Here is a 22,063-nt window from a genome sequence, read left to right on the forward strand (position 1 = left end):
TTGAGTATTATTATTATTTATTATCCAGCAGCGACTCCTTGCCGTACTTGTTGCGCTTGCGCCGGTCCCGCTTGGGCCCCGGCTGGCCGTGGTGCACCGTCTTGATGTGGACGCGGACGCAGGAGTTGGTGGTGAAGACGCGGCCGCAGATCGGGCAGGGGACGCTTTGACGCATACCCAGGTGTGCCTGGAGGAAAATATCAACGGTTGGTCGGTGGGTTAATTTAAGTATCGACATAACTGCAAAGAAATTTAAGAGCTTAAGAAAAAAAATCTTTTTTTTTATACTACGTCGGTGGCAAACAAGCAAGCCCGCCTGATGGTAAGCAGTCTCCGTAACCTATGTACGCCTGCAACTCCAGAGGAGTGACATGCGCGTTGCCGACCCTAATACCCCTCCCTCCCCTCGTTGAGCTCTGGCAACCTTTCTCACCGACAGGAACACAACACTATGAGTAGGGTCTAGTGTTATTTGGCTTCGGTTTTCTGTAAGGTGGAGGTACTTCCTCAGTTGGGCTCTGCTCTAGATCTGGAATGACATCCGCTGTGCTGTGCCCTACCACACAAAGCGAGATGACATTCACAATGCCCATACCTCTCATAGATATTTAGGTTTATTGAAGTCAATTGAAAGTGTAATCTCTTATAGGCGGGTCCACACAGGGAGCAGCTTCGCGAGGAAATTTCCTCGCGCAGCAAACACCCGGCCTGGCGCGTGCTCGTGTAACTTTTGCCTCCGCACGTTTGCCTCACCCGAGCCAATTTGCCCGGCAAGATAGCGTCACTCAGTCAGCTGTTTAAAATGGCGCCGCACGATCTTAAACTCAGTTTTTATTTCTCAGAATTTGTCCGTTCGAGCTATATTTTTTGTACAAAATTACGATGATTATCAAATTGTTCACTAATTATCTAGTATATAAAAACGGAGCTTCTCAACGTGTACTCACCGTTTTCCGGTGTCTGATCAAATTCCCCTGACAGCTGAACGCGAGCGGGCAGCTGTTGCACTGGAACGGTTTCTCCCCCGTGTGCGTCCTGATATGCTCCTGCACACAAACATTTCTCGCTAATTACAAGGGTACTCACAGTTTTGTGGTGGCGGTCGAGGTTCCCCTTCAGGCTGAAGGCGAGCGGGCACTCGGGGCACTGGTACGGCTTCTCCCCCGTGTGTGACCTCATGTGCCACTGCACACACAAGCAAACGCTTTAGTCCCGTTTCGTAACTTTTGGTAACTAGTTACGAAATGTGAAAATTATTTGTTCTTTATAGATTTTATTTTGATTGAATGATTTGCCGCTGTCTTGATTAGATTCGTTGGGATATTGTTACCGTATTTGGTAACCAACCGGCTATGGCGAAATGGAGTTGGAAAAAATATCTCAATTTGTAATCCCATAAGTTTAAATAACAGAAATAAGATAATAAAATGAACATATTATTAACTTAAGGAACAAAACTAATAGCAAATAAAATATAGTAAAAGATTCTGAAATAATGAGATATTTTTCTTAAATTTCGACCTCTCCTAGTATCCTATCATAACATTGAAACCATTACATGTGTTTTTTTAAGTATCCGGTACAACATTGAATTGTAGTTTTCGAAAAAAACGTGTCCAGTCGAATGAATACCGGACAAAAATATTTCGATGTTGCAATGGTAACCTCTAAAAAAACTGACCTTACGCAAATTTATTAGGCAACCTATTTGCAATATGTTAATGTGAATATTATCAAAGAGAATTTGAAATAGAGGTGGATTGTCAAAGAAACCTTTAGCCGCTGCCTGGTAAGATGGCGCCACTTTTTGATATTTAACAAATTTAACACATATCAGTGAAAGAATAAGGATCAAAGTCAAATGGCGTTCTAAAAGTTTTAATCATGTGTCGAAAGATGGCAGTCAATTTACTGTGGCTACAAATTTTTCTTTGACAATCCACCTCTATTTCAAATTCTCTTTGATATTATCTATCAAATTCTTATCACAAATAAATAGCAGATTAGGATAGATATTCCTTAACCTTTTGACCGCCAAAGACGTCATATGACGCGCGCGGCTACAGCCCAATATCAACCTTCATGCGTACCGACAAGGTTCACGATTACGCGCCGCGTACGATAGGCGTGGCATTCAAAAGGTTAAAACGTATCTCCCAGTATTAGTTGAGCTACGGTTGACCAGGTGGGTTAGCCAAGATATTGACTATCGTATATCGACAAATGCCAAACGAATAGAATAAATGTATCCGGATGACAGACGCTACGAAAAGTCACGTGATTATTTCCATACATTAGTTAAGTTTCGATATCTTAGCTAGGCCCTCAGCTCTTAACACATTCACTGCTAGACAAAAAACGGCGCACTACCTCAGAAACCGGTGGTCTATAGCTGCGTACAAAACAACCCGCCCAGCGGGTTGTCCGGCATCTGAACAAAGTTCACGAGCGCCCACCAGGTGGGTTCCCGGCAGTGAATGCGTTAAAAGGCGTCCATGTTTTCCTAAGTGTAGCTTACTTACTTGCAAGGACGTCTTGAGAGTGAAGCTCTTCGGGCATTCGTTGCAGGCGAAGGGTTTGATGTCCAAGTGGGAGTGCTGGTGGGTTCTCAGCGCGGTGGCGTTCTGTTAAAAACATACACAATAGTACATTGATGCCATCAAAAACATAACTTGAAAAAAAAAAAACCAAGTCACGCAACTCAGTTCTTCTACCATCAGTCGGTTAATTTATGGGACCTGTATGGAGACCTCACGTGTATTTTTTCAATAGTGAACAAAACTAAGAAAAAAATATCTACCACATACTTTTTCTCGGTTTTGTTAAACATAACAACCCTATCCTCTGGAGTTGCAGGCGTACATAGGCTACGGAGACTGCTTACCATCAGGCGGGCCGTATGCTTGTTTGCCACCGACGTAGTATAAAAAAATAAAAACATTAATCTTCACTTGGCACTTCAAAATAGCGAGTCTAAACAAAATTTACTTTATACAATACTATTTATCTTAAAATTAGGTTAGAATGAAAAAAATACACGTGAGGTTATGTGGAAGAGGGGGGGTTAGCCAAGAGCCTCACCAAATATCACCAAGGGGGAGGAGGGGTCTAAAAGTAGCCGAAAAAAACACGCTTAATTTGTACACAAGCCCTAATAAATAATTTGGGATTATTTGATATATTTATTTATTTATTTATCCGTATAACAACACAAAGATTATGTTCGAATATTAACATTAATAAATAAATTTCAATAGAAAAATAAAATAAAAATTAGCAATAATAAATTGATGTCTAAAAATAAATAAACTTCAAGCATAATTATACATTACAATTAATAACACACAACAGTCAGAATTTATAAATACCTATTATTAAATCAATTAAAAAACCAGCTACAATTTTTTTATAACCAAGTCCCTATAGTCAAAACTTTGCTTCCTTCATCCAAGATTTTCTTAAGCTTAATTCCAAATAAGTTTCAATTAATAATGGACTTTTAACTCAACTGGTAACTTGTTCAAAAGATGCCCTGATAAGCTTCAGCGTTCTTGACTACTTTCAGTTGTGTAGCGATCTGTTAATTCTATTTCAGAGACATTTTTCACCAGATCTTTGAGCACATCAAGGATGTAGAACAGTTAAAAATTTAAACTTAATAAAGAATTAAAAATTAAAATATTAAAAATAAGGTTTTGGCAAAAATTTCATTTTTGGTGCAAGCTTTTATCGCTGACTGTACTTTTTTCCACATGCAACTAATACTCACCGAGACAATTCTAAAAACCCCAAACACAATTAGGTTGCGTTGTTTTATCACAAATTTCCTATGGCTACCTCCTGTCTCCATCATCAGATCATCTCGATGGTACCATAATATTGCATTGTCACCCGACTTACATATGTACGCAAATTTTCAGCTTCATCGGAAACCGGGAAGTGGGTCAAATTTAACTTGCAAGATTTGGCCCGTACATACTAACAGGGCAAGTTAAAGAAAAGCTTGTAAGAAGAGCATGTTATTTAAACATGTTACGGCAAGTAATAAGTTTTACAAGTGAAATACTAGAAAAACAAAACCTTTTAGCGCTCTGGCCGGAAAGCTTCAACTTTCGGCCCGCTGCGCTTAACGAAGTCGCCCCTTTCCGGCTCTGTCGAACAGATACACACCTCGGGCGGTAAATAAGAAAGCCTTACTTAATTAATTAAGATATTTCTTACTTTACTGCCCTAGGTAAGTAATATTTCCGGTCAGGAATTCTTGAGATTTATCTGAGAAAAATATAGAAACAAATTATGAATGGTGAGTTTCCCGCAAGTCTCGCACACGAACTGGCCCTGCTTGTGTGTTTGCGGGTATTTCTTGCGTGTAGTATTTCTCTGTCGCCTGTGTCGTATCTCTGGTTGAAATAAATATATTGTTGTCAAAACTAACCTGCATGAGTTTCCCGCAAGTCTCGCACACGAATTGGCCCTGCTTGTGTGTTTGCGGGTATTTCTTGCGTGTATTATTTCTCTGTCGCTCGCGTATCTCTGGTTGAGATGGGCTGTTGTCAACACTAACCTGCATGAGTTTCCCGCAAGTCTCGCACACGAACTGGCCCTGCTTGTGTGTTTGCGGGTATTTCTTGCGTGTAGTATATCTCTGTCTGCCCGTGTCGCATCTCTGGTTGAGATGCGTTGTTCGCAACACTTACCTGCACGAGTTTCCCGCAAGTCTCGCACACGAACTGGCCCTGCTTGTGTGTTTGCGGGTATTTCTTGCGTGTAGTATATCTCTGTCTGCCCGTGTCGCATCTCTGGTTGAGATGCGTTGTTCGCAACACTTACCTGCACGAGTTTCCCGCAAGTCTCGCACACGAACGGGCCCTGCTTGTGTGTTTGCGGGTATTTCTTGCGTGTATTATTTCTCTGTCGCTCGCGTATCTCTGGTTGAGATGGGCTGTTGTCAACACTAACCTGCATCAGCTTCCCGCAAGTCTCGCACACGAACTGGCCCTGCTTGTGTGTTTGCGGGTATTTCTTGCGTGTTGTGTGTCGCTGGCGGCCCGCGTCGCTGTACCGCTGGTTGAGGTGCTTGCGTCGGTGGTGCACGTCGTACGCCGACAACGTTGGGAACGTCATGCCACACTGTATCAAAATTGTATTTATGTTGATGAAAGTTAAGAAGGAAGCATAGCTTTTCGAATACGAAATAACGGTATATTTTCTATGAAATTCCATTTCGGGAGATTTCCACGTTGATTTGACCGACAAGCAGCCAGCAAATTCGTATTGTACGAAGGGTCGGCCTGAAAGCCAGCGTTGTAGTAGGTAAGCCTGCTGCAACACATGCTGAGGTTCGCTCCTTTTTAGCATCATAATTTCAAGTTTTTATATCTACATGTAAACATTAATTGGTGCCTACTTTTAACTAAGTTTCATTTTAAGGCTTGTAATGTTTTGTAGCATTGCCTGTAAACATTTTTCAATGTGGTGTTAAATAAAAAAACTCTATGTTATCTTTCTCTATGTACTCTATTTTGATGTCAATCGCTTCAGCATAATATATTCTAGGTTTTAAGATTCGCTTCGCTTGAAAAAAAAATGTTGTTTTGCAAATTTAAAAAAAAAGGAAAACCTAGTTTTTCATTGTGCCAATAACGTACTAAAAATCAGAGAAAGGAAAAAATTTAGAAGTGGAAAAACGTTTTCTGTTTTTGTATGATCGATCACGTGGTCCCTCTTAACATATTCACTGCCCCCGATCCGCTAGGCGGGTTCTCTGTTCGAACGTGCTTTTCGCTACATATGGACTTTCCCATGTTATTGGTCGTTTTCCATTTTTAACCGACTTCAAAAAAGGAGGAGATTCTCAATTCGTCAGTTTTTTTTTGTATATATGTTACTCGATATCTCCGAGAATCGTGAACCAATTTTCAAATTTTTTTTTTGATCGAACGGGTATAACCTTGAAATGGTCCCGTTGGCACCAAGTCGGGGTCTGATGATGGGATCTTGGAGAAACCGAGGGAACTCTTCAAATGTTGTAGGTACATGTATGGCGCTTTTGGTAATTTTTGAAGTCGGTATTATTTTTTATAATGTTATTGGACGATCATTTTGTGAAATTCTTATTATTAAGTTTGCCATATCTATAATAATTCAATGTTTTTTTTAGAACAATAATAACTGCATCAATAAATTGCTCTGATATTTAGATTAATATGATAATTGTAAAATTTGACGATTTAAAAGTGACCTATTTGAATAAAGAATATATTGACTTTGACTTGAGTCTTACGAAGATAATCACTAACCTCCTCACACCGATGCGTTTCCTTCGGATGCGTCTCTTTGACGTGTTCCCGTAGCGCGTCCTCGCTCGCACAGTTCTCGCCGCACTGCTCGCACGGCCGCAGGTCGCCGTGCTCGGCGGCCGTGTCCGTGTGTCTGTTCAGCGCGGTTATACTGACAAACTTGGCTGAGCATATGGTACACTTGATTTTCTGAAAACAAAAAAAAACAGATATTCGGTAGAAATTAAGAGATATCAACTGAGAATATACACTTACTTGCTTATTTACGTAACTCCAATCATAAAAAAAAACAACGGGTTGCACTCCGGGAGTGCCGGCAGAAGTGAAAACTTGAATATTAACGTTGTGCATTTTTGATATTTTGGAATGGTTAGGGAATAATTTTGCACGAATTCCTTTAATTATCAGTATAAAATAGGGATTGCAAACCGGATTGATTTTCAATCCGGCCGGATCCGGCCGGATTTTGGGCATAACCCGGCCGGATCCGGCCGGACCGGATCCGGTTTGGTATAGGGATATCAAAGTTAATTAAATGACATATTTTTCTAGTTTTTTTGTGTAATACGTGTTCCTAAATCTATAATTTGAAGTTAATAAATAACTTCTTAACAATAACCCTAAAAAGTGTGACATTGTCAATATCACTTAAAAACCAAAATATGAAATCGGTCATTTATTATATATAACCTCAAGTGCTCAAATTTTATTCATATATAACAAGTGCTCAAATTTTCGTTTACAATTATAAATTTGATTAGTTTCCAAAGTAGTAGACTATGTGATTTAAAAAAATTATTTTTTTTTTAATTTACAGACACTTACTCGTATATTGGTCAAATTATAGGGAATGGAACACGACGCGACGATTTCATGCGAAAAATAATAGAGTGTAGGATTGAATCCATCGCGGAAAGGAGTCCCTAAGAAAAGTTACATGGATCAAATAAAGAATTGGCTAGACGTAGAGTAGCATGTACCATGAAGGATATTGCATAAGATTGGATGAAATTGTAAATACAAAAGATTCTCTCTCAAATTTGAATAGAAAATAAAGAATATTTAATCATATATTATATATATAAAATCGAAGTAAACTAAAGATTATCAATGTTATCATTTCATTTCACACATTCATTTTCAATACAAACTTACAATCATATATTCATTCACACATGTAACACATATTGATTAGCCCAACTCTAGTCGGTTGAGTACCGCCGACTTAATCCTGCTCATTTGTTTACTTTTAATCTCCTATGACACTATGACACTCCTACATTATGACACTCTTTTCTTCTCTTTAGCATAAATTACAAATGCCTTCCATGGCATCTACATCGTTTAATTTTTCATTCTATTACAGTATTTATGTAATCGTTATATCGTGCCACCAACATGAAAGGCAACTTCTGTTCTCAGTCATCGTGATAATAATACATATATTTTTATTTAACTAAATTTAAACTTTTTCATTCGTTTTATGCTCTGTTCAACTTCATTCATACCTCTCATCCGTCGCCTTTTCCTCATCTAAACCGCACAGTGCGTGCTGTATTTAGGCGTTTTTTTATGTGACCGGATCCGGTCCGGATCCGGCGATTTTTACCGGATCCGGTAGTTCCTGAAAAGTGCCGGATCCGGCCGGATTACCGGATCCGCCGGACCGGATTGCAATCCCTAGTATAAAAGTACTACCATTTATGTGATAAAATACAATATTCATTTATTGCGGTCTACTGGCTTCAATGACATTGTAACAGTTTTTCGATGAGGTCACGTGCCCGTCTTACGAATTTTCAATCTGTCGAATCTATCGGTCACGTGACCTGTCGCGAGTTTAACATTGTTTCCCCATCACAAAAAGTGCACAGCGCCGCTAAAGAAGTTTTCACTTCAAATATGAGTAAGAAAAAATGCTTTATAATATAAATATTATTATAGAATAAATAAATATTATAGGGACATTCTTATTTGATTAACTCCCACGGTATGCTCAAGAAGGCTTGTATTGTAATACTCAGACAACGATATATATAATATACAAATACTTAAATACATAGAAAACACCCATGACTCTGGAACAAATATCTGTGCTCATCACACAAATAAATGCCCTTACCGGGATTCGAACCCAGGACCATCGGCTTCATAGGCAGGGTCACTACCCACTAGGCGAGGCCGGTGGTCAAAAATAAGTAGTGTTACCTCAGTATGCATCCTGGCCTTGTGCATCTTCAGCCCCACCTGTCCTATGAACGTCTCGCCACACATGTCGCATGCCACATTCATGGCGGGGTGCGCCAGACGCACGTGCGACAAATATGTTGAACTCTTACTGAAAATGAAAATATATATATATAGCTATCCATGCCGTGATCGGCAACGGCGACCCTAGCTAATTACGAGCGTGAGCTCTAATATGGCTTGCAAAGCCGAACTTACTTTTAAAAACTCTATCGCAGGTGGGGCAGTAGAGTTGGCCAAGTATATTATAGGTGTAGTTATAGGAAGGTTTCGGCCGGGATTTACGTATTTGACGTTTCGCGTCAAGGTCAATGAGACGAGCGTTTTCAAAGTTCTTTACGCTCGTTTTGACACGACAACGCCATTCTGGCCGCAGAGAAGCATACTCCTCCCATTTGTCGGGTGGTATACCGCAGGAAGTGAGGTGGCGCTTAAGCACATCCTTGTAACGTAGGTGCTGCCCACCTTGCTTCCGTTTACCAGCTGATAGCTGGGAATAGAAAACGGCTTTCGGTAGCCTGCAATCACTCATACGCCAAACATGCCCACACCACCGTAGCTGACCCTTCATCAAGAGGGCCTCCATGCCTGGCATCTTGCAACGTCGAAGTACTTCAGTGTTGGGGACGCGATCTTGCCATTTTATACGCAAAATAGAACGTAGACAGCGCAAGTGGAACGTGTCTAGCGAGCGAATATCGCCTTTGTACAAACACCATGTTTCCGAAGCATATAAAAGAATCGGAAGAACCATGGCTTTGTACACCGACAACTTCGTCTGCAGCTTTAGATCATGCGATCCCCAGACACGACGCGCTAGCCGACCGAAAGTGGACGCAGCTTTGGCAATCCTAGAAGGGATCTCAGAGGCTAGTCTGTTATCTTTTCTGATCTGGCTCCCAAGATACTTGAAAGAGGACACTTCTGTTAGGGGTTTCCCTTCTATAGTTAGTTTGGAAGTGTCCGCTTCACAATTACGGGCTGGTTGTTTTAGCACTTGAGTCTTGGATATGCTTATTACTAAGAGAGGTATGGGCATTGTGAATGTCATCTCGCTTTGTGTGGTAGGGCACAGCCAGTGGATGTCATTCCAAATCTAGAGCAGAGCCCAACTGGGGAAGTACCTCCACCTTACAGAAAACCGCAGCCAAATAACACTAGACCCTACTCATAGTGTTGTGTTCCTGCCGGTGAGTAAGGTTGACAGAGCTCAACGAGGGGAGGGAGGGTTGTTAGGGCTGGCAACGCTCATGTGACTCCTGTGGAGTTGCAGGCGTATATAGGCTACAGAGACTGCTTACCATCAGGCAGGCAGGAGACAAGGTAAATAAATAAGTAATGTGAGTAGGTGATGCAGTAAGTGATAGAAGTAGATATGGATTTCATAAGACTGTTAATTTTATAAATATATATAAAAGGTTAATAAAAAGGTCTTATTTTTATTGCAAAAGACACATCGCTGTCCATGCATTATACAATAAAAGGAAACCGGCGAATTTGGGCACCAGTGGTGAAGTTAGGGTTGAAATTAAACGTTGATAACGAGATTTGATAGTTAACTCACTATCAAACCTCACTATGTATATGTCTTTCTCACTTACTTAGATGTTAGCTGGAAGAGATCCCTTAATTCTTCCCTTATTGTTTCTGTGATATGTACTTATTTGAGCAATAAAAAAAAAAGCTTTTATTTCGGACAAGATCCATATGCCTATACAAAAACAAAAAACAACAAACAATCAAAATATTTCCATATAAATTATTATTATTATTATTTAAACTTTATTGCACAAGTACAAGTATGACGTAAAATAGGCGGACTTAATGCCTTGAGGCATTCTCCACCAGTCAACCACTGGGCCAAACAGAAATTTGCTAAGGTGGGTGCAGTGTGAAAAAAATATTCCAAAATTAAATACTAAGTCTAATACTACTAAGCCAGTATACAAACTAATAGGTAATATATATGATACTTTTATAAACTACACAAATTATCATTATAAATACATATATAAATTAATTACATAATATAATATAAATTACATAGAATAAAATTAAAATATTAATTAATAAAGTGTTTACTACTACTCACATGAAGCTCTTCCCACAGTGCTGGCACTCGTACGTCTTGCCCGCGTGCATGGCGTGGTGCTTCCTCGCTTGTCCCCTGTATTAGATGATCAATAAAAATAAAACAAAAATTTCATTTTTGGTACAAGCTTTTATAGCTGACTGCACTTTTCTTTCCACAGGCAACTAATACTCATCGAGACACTTCTAAAAACCCCAAACACAATTAGGTTGCGTTGTTTTATCACAGAGTTCCTGTGGCTACCTCCTCCTCAGATCAGCTTTATGGTACCATAATATTGCATTGTCACCCGACTTACATATGTATGCAAATTTTCATCTTCATCGGAAACCGGGAAGTGGGTCAAATTTAACCGACAGACAGACAACGGAACAGGTGAAACTAAATAAAAGCTTGTAACATGCAGATTTCAGACGCAACAACAGGCACCCAAAAACTAATGGCGTTATGGTACAAATACATTTTAGAAAAAGGTCTCTTACACAATACAAAGAAGTAACTTGGGTACATATACATATACACGGTGCCCGTGAGCATTGCGAGAGATTTTAATAGTATATTCCTGATCACATTTAAATAACTTTTTTGGAATTCGCCTAATTTCATACTTAAAGCCACTTACAAAAAAAAAACATATTTTTATTAGGACACTAGTCAAAACGTTGGTTAATAAACAGCAAAGTGTAGTGTACATCGTCGCCTAGTACATATAGTACAACCTCTGCTTATACTCTGTATGTTTAGGTATTTAAATAAAAGTAAACAAAATCTACCCTCAAATGGCTCCTTAAGCCAGTTGAGGGTAGATGAAAACATTACATGATCAAATAATGTAGTAATGTCAGGTCGTTCAGTGACAGATCCAGGCGGTTTTGTATTTGGTTGGTTAACCAATAAATGTTATAACTACCCGAAAATGTACAAATTGTTTGTTTACTTTTATTTAAATACCTAAAGATGCAGAACCAAAGATAAAGGTGCAAAACGCCTTTTTGATGGCGATGTTGCCACTATGGGACCTAGTCCAAATATCCTTATTAATAGATGTCCAAAAACTGACAAGTAACACTGCAAAAAATAGGTTTTACAAAAAAAAGTTCGAATTCTTTTTGAGTTACAGTTGTACCAATAACGTTTTATATTTTATCTACAAATAAATACAAAAAAAAAACAACAGTTTGCACTCCGGGAGTGCCAGCAGAAGTGAAAATTTGAATATTAACGTTGTGCATTTTTGATATTTTGTAATGGTTAGGGAATAATTTAGCACGAATTGCTTTAATTATCAGTATAAAAGTACTATCATTTATGGGGTAAAATACAATATTCATTTATTGCGCTATCGTACACAAACATGACAATTTATATTACATTAAAAATGTAACCCTTCAGAAGTTTTACAATTATTTAATTGTAACAGTTTTTCGATCAGGTCACGTGTGCGTCTTACGAATTTTCAATCTGACGAATCTATCGGTCACGTGACCTGTCGCAATTTTAACATTGTTTGCCCATCACAAAAAGTGCACAGCGCCGCTAAAGAAGTTTTAACTTCAAAAAAAATTTTTTTGACCTAAACTTATATGACATTTTTTCCTTCTTTTGGCCTGAAATATGCGTGGTTAAAATCTCTCACAATGCACACGGGTATCGTGTATATAAGTAGGTATACAGGAATGGCTAAATGCAATAGGTAGTGCATCCCTAAGTCGTAGGTATTTAGCGCGAGACTAGCCATGACGCAGTCTCCCTATTTTTTTTTCTTTCTACTTCTATTTTGTATAAATGTGTATTTCTCTCGTATAATTTTGTATTATCTGTTTTTTGTCATTTTATTAATTGTATTTCCTGTGTGTATTGTGGCAAACAAATAAACGGATTATCTATCTATCTATTGCAACCGCATTCAGTCCCCGAATGCGCCCTTCTCGGCCTTCACCCGCACTGATTAGTCTAACAGACTAGTCAGATCAGATTAGTCTGATTAGTAAACAGATAATGCAAAAATGCAATAATCGTCTGTAAAATCGATTCGAGTAATTCGTTTATAATCGCTAGAATTGACGAACAATACTTTGATCACTACAAATTTCAATAGATAACTGTCAAATGTGTGAAATTAGATCTCTCAGAAAATAGACACATAATTGTACTCATTGCAGAATTTTAGTCGGTGAATATCATGATGTCGTCGCACGCATTGCCGCTTGAACCACACGGAGCAGATCTCACAAGCGATCTCTCGCTTTGACTGATGTGCTGTCTCTGTCTTACCTATCCCTGGACACGTAGCTGGGAGAATCAACTTTTCTCATTCACTCGTTGCCATGGTTACGATTAGTTGTCCAGGGGACAAAAGTTCATTGAAATACTGATTTTATGGTACTTAAATGTATTAAACTTGCGTTTTTGTGGTCGTTATAACCAATGTCCATAATGGGCCCCCTACTAAGAATGTTAATAGAACGGCATACAACGTCTCTTCAAACAAACTGTGCCACTGTTGTCCCTTGGACAACGGGACAGGATAACAAAACAAAAAAAGTTGATTCACCCAGCTACACTCATTGCAGAGGAACTTTAGTCGGTGAACATCTTGGTGCCTCTGTCGCACGCATTGCCGCTTGAACCACACGGAGCAGATCTCACAAGCGATCTCTCGCTCTGACTGATGTGCTGTCTCTGTCTTACCTGTCCCTGGACACGTAGCTACACTCATTGCAGAGGAACTTTAGTCGGTGAACATCTTGGTGCCTCTGTCGCACGCACTGTCGTTTGAACCACATGGAACATATGTCACAAGTGATCTCTCACTCTAACTGAAGTGCTGTCTCTGTCTTACCTGTCCCGCGACACGTAGCTACACTCATTGCAGAGGAACTTTAGTCGGTGAACATCTTGGTGTCTCTGTCGCACGCACTGCCGCTTGAACCGCACGAAGCAGATCTCACAAGCGAGCGAACCTTCGCTCTGAAATTTTAAATACATTTTATAAGCAGATATTTTTCTTGAACCTACATTTTTAATTTCCGGATGAATACATGTATGTTATTATTTGTAAGTATGGTGAGTAAAAATACTAACATGCAACATGGTATATATAATACTTGTGATTAATGCCAAATGTATTCGCAATAAACACTAACCAATATGTAAACAGGCCCCAATGGGATGCCCTGCCACACTTACCCATATTGTCTTTATATGTATACAATCTTATGCCCACATTTCAAAAACGCTGGGTTATTGTCCACGTCTCGCTTCCATATAAGCAAAGAGAATTTGAAATAGAGGTGGATTGACATAGAAAATTTTGTAGCCACAGTAAATTTACTGCCATCTTTCGACACATGATTAAAACTTTTAGAACGCCATTTGATCCTTATTCTTTCACTGATATGTGTTAAATTTTGTGAGCGTGGCGCCATCTTACCGGGCATAGAACAGCCGCAGACTGGAGGGAATTAAAGACCTGAGTTTGCAATATTCTTACCCCCGGAGTTACACACAATGTTTTTCATCACACTTGCGAAGAAAAAACTAAATTTTAAGCGAAATAATTCTTGAATACGGTGACATATCAAACATTGGTCCGCCATTTTGTAATTTCTTGACAGCTTAAGCATCCTAGGCCTATTCGGCATTCAGCCAAGATTGAGAATTATGTAAAAATATATTAAACGGCTGTAAAATTCATCTAAATTAAATAATTTTAAACATAAACAAAAATATTAAATTATAAATGTGAGTATTTTAAAAGTAAAACTCATTTATGCTACTTGGTTTGTATGAATAAGTGACATGATTTAAAAGAAATATTTATTTTTTATTTTTTTCACAATCCATAACTCCAGTACATCTGCATGAAATAAGATCTTTTTCGAGCAAGTGTGATGATTATAAATTAACTGCCAGATAAAACAGCAAAAATCAGCTCTTTATTTACCAGTTAAGCTTATTTGAAGATTGTGATACGCCAACGATGACTTTATTCGTCAGATAAGTGGCAAGTAGCTTATTCAGGACTTGGACATTGTGAAACAGGTCCTTGCTGTAATTAAAGGTACTTACAGGACTATGTCGTAATCGGTGATTGTTATAGGCGGCCTCCGCGTCGTACCCTTTTCCGCAGTCGTCACACCGGAAGTGGGACTCCAGGTAGTTCCGGGACTTCTTGCGAGAGGCGATCTCTTCCAGCTGCTCTTCCTACACATAACAACTGTTTATAGAAAAGATTTAAACAGTCATGGTCAAACATAAATAAATATAACAGGACGTTATTACACAAATTAACTAAGTCCTACAGAAAGCTCAATAAGGCTTGTGTTGTTGGTAATTAGACAACGATATAAATAATAAATAAATATGTATAAATACTTAAATAGATAGAAAAACACCCATGACTCAGAAACAAATATCCGTGCTCATCACATCACACCAATAAATGCCTTTACCAGGAATTGAACCCGGGACTCTCGGCTTCATAGGCAGGGTCACTACTCAAGTACGCATTAGGCCAGATAGCTCGTCCAAACATTAGATGTACGGAAGGTGGAGATAAGGAACGAAATCCCCATGTACCAAAAGGTGTCATCAAAAAACTTTAAATAGGTGGCGCTACAATACCTAGAGTACTTGAAAAAAAAAAATCAAATCATAGACAGCGCATTTCGCTCCGTCAATAACGCCTAGATTCTTAGCTACTCTGGAGAGATTTTGAACTATTATTTATAGCTGACAGCTGGACACTTTTGCAACAGTTCTACCATAAGAGATGTCACTCCTCTTAATTCCACACTCCATAGATTCAGAATGTAAAGCTTCTTAGCTACTCTAGCGCTACTCTAGCGCTACTATGGAGAGATTTGGAACTATTATTTTAAATAAATTTAAGTAATCTATATTATAGATTACAGCTGGACACTTTTGCAACAGTTCTACCATAAGAGATGCCACTCCTCTTAATTCCACACTCCATAATTAGATGTCTAAAGTCAAATCCAATGAATGAATCGTATTTGACAGCTGGTGTCAAATTCGGTTCAAACCTTATTGAATATATAGTCTGTCCAGCAAAGTATGTCGGTAGCAATGTGCTGCAAAGTGATGTAGGGCAACATTCAAAAAGTATTGCGTTGGTATTGCGCTAATAAAAACAGCAATGTACATCGAACCAAAACATGTAATTATCATAACCTTAAATTTTACAAATATTTACGATCAACGAGCGTGATTGTATATTGTAGGCACCTTGACTTCGCTTAAGTTCATGCACAAGTTTATTTAATATATTGGTATTTAATGGTGACAGCAGAAATTTCTCTTGAAATAGAAACGATTCAGATACGGTAAGGAAATAAATCTCCATGTACCAAAAGTATCATCAAAAAACCTTAAATAGGTGGCGCTAAAATACCTAGAATACTTGAATAAAAAAATCAAATCATAGACAGCGCACTTCACTCCGTCAATAACGCCTAGTTTCTTAGCTACTCTAGCGGTACTCTTGAGAGATTTGGAACTATTATTTATAGCTGACAGCTGGACACTTTTGCAACAGTTCTACCATAAGATCACTCCTCTTAATTCCACACTCCATAGATTCAGAATGTAAACAAACATGATGGCTGTCATTCACTATCCACATTCCACAGATAAAACACAAATGACAAGCGATTTTGGAATTATTCGAAAACAGTGTTGCTAACCCGCGATTTGTCAAATTTGCCGCCTTTTGCTACTGACAAGATTTGCTTTTCCAAGTATACGTCAAAATCAACAGACGCACAAATAAGCGTTAAAATATTGTTGCAACCAACCCTATGTTGTTCTTACCTTGCTCAAAACAACAATCTTCACACCATAAGAACTCTCAAATGTAGCAAAGTCAAACACCGGCATAAAATCGTTTTCTGCTTTTCTAAACTTCCTTGTTACTTCCTCCTTCCTCTTTCTTTTCCTTCTGACTTTTGGCTTATCTTTATCTTCATCAACTTTCAATTCAATTTTTTTCTTAACCCTTTTCCTCTTTTTTATCGGCATTATCTCTAATTTATCATCACTAAAATCATCTTCAAAATTAATATTATCATCTTCAATTGCTATGTCCCATTCTGTCTTAGTATCTTCATATTCATAATTATCTTGATTTACTTCAACTTTTATATTCTCTAACTTATGTTCTTCGCTGATTTCATCATCATCTTCAATATTTTCTGTTTTTTTCTTAGCCGCAGTTTTTCTCTTTCGCTTGGTACTTTTACTGTTACCTTCATTTTCTTCAGATTCAATTTTTAAATCGGTTTGATCTATAATACCGTCCACGTCAACAATGTCTATGTTGGGTTCAACTTTTATGTCAGCTGGAGGAGCAATGTAACTATGTTAATGTACACAAATAAGGTTCAAATTCAATGAAAATAATAGAATAGACAAACCAAGGTTAGCTTAGCTTACTAGAATAAGGAATACCACCCGTTACTGATAAAACCGCCTGGTATAGTATTCCTACTTATTATTATTCACTCAAATGCGACTTAATTGCATATAACCAAGCATATAGTACATTGTGCAACGAGGGGGGTAAGTGAAATATTGGATACGAGGGTGGTAATTCCAGCTGCAGGCCGGAGGGAATTAAAGACCTGAGTTTGCACTATTCTAACCCCCAGAGTTACACACAATGTTTTTCATTACACTTGTGAAGAAAAAACTAAATTTTAAGGGAAATAATTCTTAAATACGGTGACATATCAAACATTCGTCCGCCATTTTGTATTTTCTTGGCAGGTGAGGTATTGAAGGCACAGCCACGATTGAAAATTATGTAAAATATTTTAAACGGCTGTTAAATTAATCAAATTAAATAATTTTAAACATAAACAAAAATATTCAATTATAAACGTCAGTATTTTAAAAGTAAAACTCATTTATGCTACTTGGTTTGTATGAATAAGTGACATCATTAAAAAAAAGGTATAACTCCCCAGGGAGTTATAGCTTTTTTCACAATCCATAACTCCCGCGGGAATAATATAGGCCTTTGTCCTTCAGTACACCTGCATGAAATAAGATGTTTTTCGAGCAAGTGTGATGAAAAATGATTTAATTACTTACTTTCAATTAATCTTTCAGCTGAGGGAGTGTCAGTAAACTCTGCGGTTCTGACGTCTGTTGTTGTCAAGTTGAAGGGTCTGTTAAAGGGGAGTGTTTTGGGAATACAGTATGTATTCAACTGAAAATAAAGTCAATTGATTAACAGGCGTATCAAAGCAATAATAGTGTTGTAAGCAAGGCTCGGAAACCGTTAAAATTTCTAAACCGTTATCATATACTTGCCGCAAAACCTTTTCATTTCGGTTTCGCTCGAAAAACCGTTATTTATAAACCGGTTTTTATGAGAACAGTTCTTGTCATATTGACCGGTTTAGAGCAATAAAAACCGGTTTCTTCCTATGTCGGTGTCTATGTTTACGTGGCACACCAACAGGCCGTCCGGCCGTTTCGTCGCTCGTCGAATACACCGGTTTTTTTAGGTTACAATAAAGTTCTTAAAACGTTTGCGTTCTTATAAAAGTTGGGAGGAAAACCGAAATAAACCGGTATATACCGGTATTTTATAATTCGTCTCCGAACCTTGGTTGTATGTAAGTTAATAATGTGTATTCAATTCAATTTTATTTATTTATTGAAAATACAACAATGGCCCATAACGGTAAGTAACCAATTAAGATTAAACATTTAATTTATTTATATTTATACTTTATATTTATCACTAATAACAATTGTTTGTTATTATTTTGATTGTTTTATCGTGCCTAGAATTTAAGGATTATTTTTAGAATTAGAACTGCTGTGCCCTTGCAGGGTCCATAACAATCACCTAGTAGCGGTCATGATACAGTCAAAATGCCGCATTATAGGTTAGTCATATTGGCTCGCTACAGTATAGGATGGGGTTGGAGCTGGGCCTCACTCTGCAGAGCAACCAGGCAATCCTCTTTCGTATTATGGCATATTAGTCATGCGCGAGCTTTTGCAAACATGTCTGATGCGCTGCAGAAACAACAGCCCCAACAACGTCCTGAAACTCCTGATTATTATATTGGACGCGCAAGGAACTGATGGTATTCTGCGTAAAATTAGTCCAGAAGCTGCACATGTAGAAAACTTGACAATAGGTTTGGCCGAAAGTTCAGACCTTCGGCCTAAACATGGTTTTTATACCAATTTACTGAAGTCAAACACTAATTGTGTTGAACAAAAGACTATTATAAAACCTATATATTTACGCACCTCTTTGTTGAGCAGCTCGGTCACAAGATACCGTTGTGTCGTCAGACACATGTCTCTGAAGGATTCACATTTGAGCAGCTGCGTGCCGCAATACGCGCAAAGGTGTTGCGGGAGCTTATCCTCGTGAACCTAAAATTGGATTTTTTTTTTTATTAAAAAAAAATGCAAATACTTGAACTTGAACTTGCGACCATTGGAACATGGGTCAAAGGGCACAAATGGGAAGGATCTATTCCCATCTGTGGCCGGCAGGGACAAATAGGAATGACTCATTCCCTTCCCTGTATAGGTAGTTGTTATGATGAAAGCAGTAAACATTTATTTCACATTTTTGCTATAAGTTATTTAATGCTGAACTGCGTCATATGATAACCTACATTATATGACTTTTATTTCATGAATTGGAAATTTTACTGTTCAATATGGTAACTATCAAAATCGTAATTTTTATAATAACAAAGACAGGAAGAAACCGAGGCAGTCATAGATGGGAATGGATCCTTGGCATTTGTGCCCAGCAGGTACGGATGGGAATAAAACTATTTCCATCTGTTTCTGCAGGGGATAGGTGGGAATACACCATTTATATCAAGTAGAAATGTTTGCGAATGATATACAATAAATTTTTAAAATTTGAAATTAGATTAGGCGGGTCGGCGGCAGACAGGTGGGGTGTACACGTGCGTCGGCCGAGGCGGCACGCGCGTTTTTCTCCCCCGAGCTCGCCGCCTCGGTCGAAGCACGTCTACACTTGTCCTTGGCCTATTGCGAAATCTTTTTTTTCTATATTTACTTTGTGAAATATTATGACTTTCTTTATCTGTTGTCACGGTCTACAGCTAAGGATGGCGCAAGCGTGTTGTGGAGGAGAGGCTATGTGACCAAGCATGGTTTAATACATTAGATAGCAGAAGATGTCCCAGAAAGCAAACCGGGACTGGAACCTCAGGTGGCATGAGCTTTCTCTGCAAAAAATGTGGGAGGTCGTGCCGCTCACGCATCGGCCTCCAGTCACCAAACCAGTTGTCTAAACAACAATGCTTAAATCGTCTGCAATAGACGCAAAGGCCTGTGACGATGATGATGTCTGTTGTCAAAGAATCTCTTTACTAATTAAATAAATAAGTACCATGGATAATCTGCAACATGGGAAAGACCACTGACTGTCTGTTACTACTTAATACTAAATAAATAAGTATTATAGGGACATAGTCACACAAATTGACTAAGTCCCACGGTAAGCCAAGAAGGCTTGTGTTGTGGATTCTCAGACAACGATATATGTAATATACAAATACTTAAATACATAGAAAACATCCATGACTCAGGAACAAATATCTGTGCTCATCACACAAATAAATGGCCTTACAGGTATTCGAACCCAGAACCATCGGCTTCATAGGCAGGGTCACTACCGACTAGGCCAGAATGGTTGTAGAAATATTATTTACTTAAAGGAGACTTCATTGCATTCCTGAGTCTCTGAGACACCACAGGAGATCAACGAGCTGGCAGTTTCCTCGCTTGACGCATCAGTCTAACAATCCAGCAAGAAAGTCGTATTATAATTTTAGTTATATGTCTTTCCCATTACGGAACAATGGTGTTCCGGACCTTTGGGAGACGTGCGCGGAGCCGAAGCCAACACGTAGAGGCCCTTTTGACACTTTAATGAAATGTAAGGGGTACACCAATTAATATTAATGTTTGGTATTAATTTTAGTTATATTATTAACTGTAGTAATTATATTATATCATAATTGTATTTCCTTGTAATAAAAATAAATGTGTTGTAATAAAAAAACCTGAGTGCATAATAATCAAATGAATTGATTCTTATATTAATTTTTAACAAGCAGAAATGTCTGCGAAAGATCTATTTTTTTTTCCACTTATAAATTTATTCTAAGCTGAATTGATTCTTGTTCTTGCTGTTTATTACTTGTGATGATGAGATTAAGAGTGCAGCAGGAGGTTGCTGGACTACAATAGCAAGGGATAGGGATAAATGGAAAGAGTTAGGGGAGGCCTTTGCCTACAAAAGGCATACAGATGGATATATGTTAACAACAAAATGTACTTACAAAATACTTGTCTGAAATAAAGGCTATTTCATTCATTCATTCAATATTGGAATGATCATGTTCTTAACTACGTACATATATAAAAGCAAGAGAAATACTTAAGTTTAAGCCGAAAAGTGATCAAGTCATCTAAATAGACTCCTATTTGTAGTGACCCTGCCTTTGAAGCAGGAGGTTCTGGGTTTGGATCCCGGAAAGGGTGTTTGTAAATGTATTTATGACATATATTTTCTCCTGAGTTACTGATGTTTTCTATGTGTTTAAGTATTTATCTATATCGCCTATATATGTCACCTATAAACTAAAATAGAGTTAGAATAGCCTCAGAATAAGTCGAAGTCTAAAATACCTCATTTCTGAAACAGAGAAAACCCGTTTCGCTCTAACGCTTAAATGTATGCTCTAACAACATACATTTAAGCTTTGAGAACACCTGAATGCCATCAACATTTATTTCTTCTAAATACTTACAGGGCTTCCTATGATGTGAGCAAAAGCATCAGCAAGTTTGTACTCATGAATATTGTACATTTTCCCTTCGACCGACAGACAGGCGCGGCACCACAAGGCGCCATCATTTGACGATTTACTAAGTGTTATATCCATTATAAAATACACATTCTAGTTTGAATATATATTAAGATTTATAATTAATTAAAAATTATGATTAATATGTTGATTTCCGTATTCTAGTAGCGAAAATAAGACATAGGACGCGAGTACACAGAAATGAGATGAAGCGAGCTTTGACAGCTGAGCTGTCGGATTAGTTGCGTTCGGAAATTGTTTATTCTTTTTTTTTTTTAAGGGCTTTCCATTAAGGCTAACCAGAGGGAATGATCAAATGGACCAATATGATAGGGAAAAATATTATCGGTCTATATCTTACATAGACCTTGTATTTAATATAGACGTGCCATTCACGTCCGCCCGTGAGGGACACAACATAATCACTGCAACAAAATTAAAAACACGTTTTAAAATTCCTGACAACATACCAAAAACCACCTACGTAATTTGGTCGGGTTATTTGATACGCTACATAA

The 22,063-nt window shown here is 38.2% G+C and overlaps 1 protein-coding gene across 1 annotated transcript; it reads right to left on the reverse strand.

Moving 5' to 3' along the window:
* On the reverse strand, positions 1–21,983 carry LOC133532555 (zinc finger protein 665-like). Its single transcript, XM_061871282.1, has 13 exons — positions 21,489–21,983; positions 18,934–19,062; positions 17,755–17,872; positions 16,474–17,000; positions 14,710–14,844; positions 13,481–13,608; positions 10,639–10,713; positions 8,508–8,637; positions 6,300–6,488; positions 4,960–5,130; positions 2,523–2,624; positions 1,087–1,185; positions 1–187 (listed from the first exon to the last, which is right to left on the reverse strand). Exons 1-13 carry the CDS (start codon positions 21,621–21,623, stop codon positions 14–16), a joined length of 2,112 nt encoding a protein of 703 aa, XP_061727266.1. The 5' UTR covers positions 21,624–21,983; the 3' UTR covers positions 1–13.
* Positions 21,984–22,063: the final 80 nt, after the last annotated feature.

Source organism: Cydia pomonella, chromosome 27 (genome assembly GCF_033807575.1).
Source record: "Cydia pomonella isolate Wapato2018A chromosome 27, ilCydPomo1, whole genome shotgun sequence".
Classification (NCBI taxonomy): Eukaryota; Metazoa; Arthropoda; class Insecta; order Lepidoptera; family Tortricidae; genus Cydia; species Cydia pomonella.

What these genes read in the sequence shown, in the direction of transcription:
- LOC133532555 (XM_061871282.1), bottom strand. Translation starts at nt 21,623, where the DNA reads ATGGATATAACACTTAGTAAATCGTCAAATGATGGCGCCTTGTGGTGC. An exon ending in CTCACATCATAGGAAGCCCT is followed by an intron (nt 19,063 to 21,488) that starts GTAAGTATTTAG and finishes ATCCAATTTTAG; the next exon opens with GTTCACGAGGATAAGCTCCC. An exon ending in AGCTACGTGTCGCGGGACAG is followed by an intron (nt 10,714 to 13,480) that starts GTAAGACAGAGA and finishes CATCTAATACAG; the next exon opens with GGGACAAGCGAGGAAGCACC.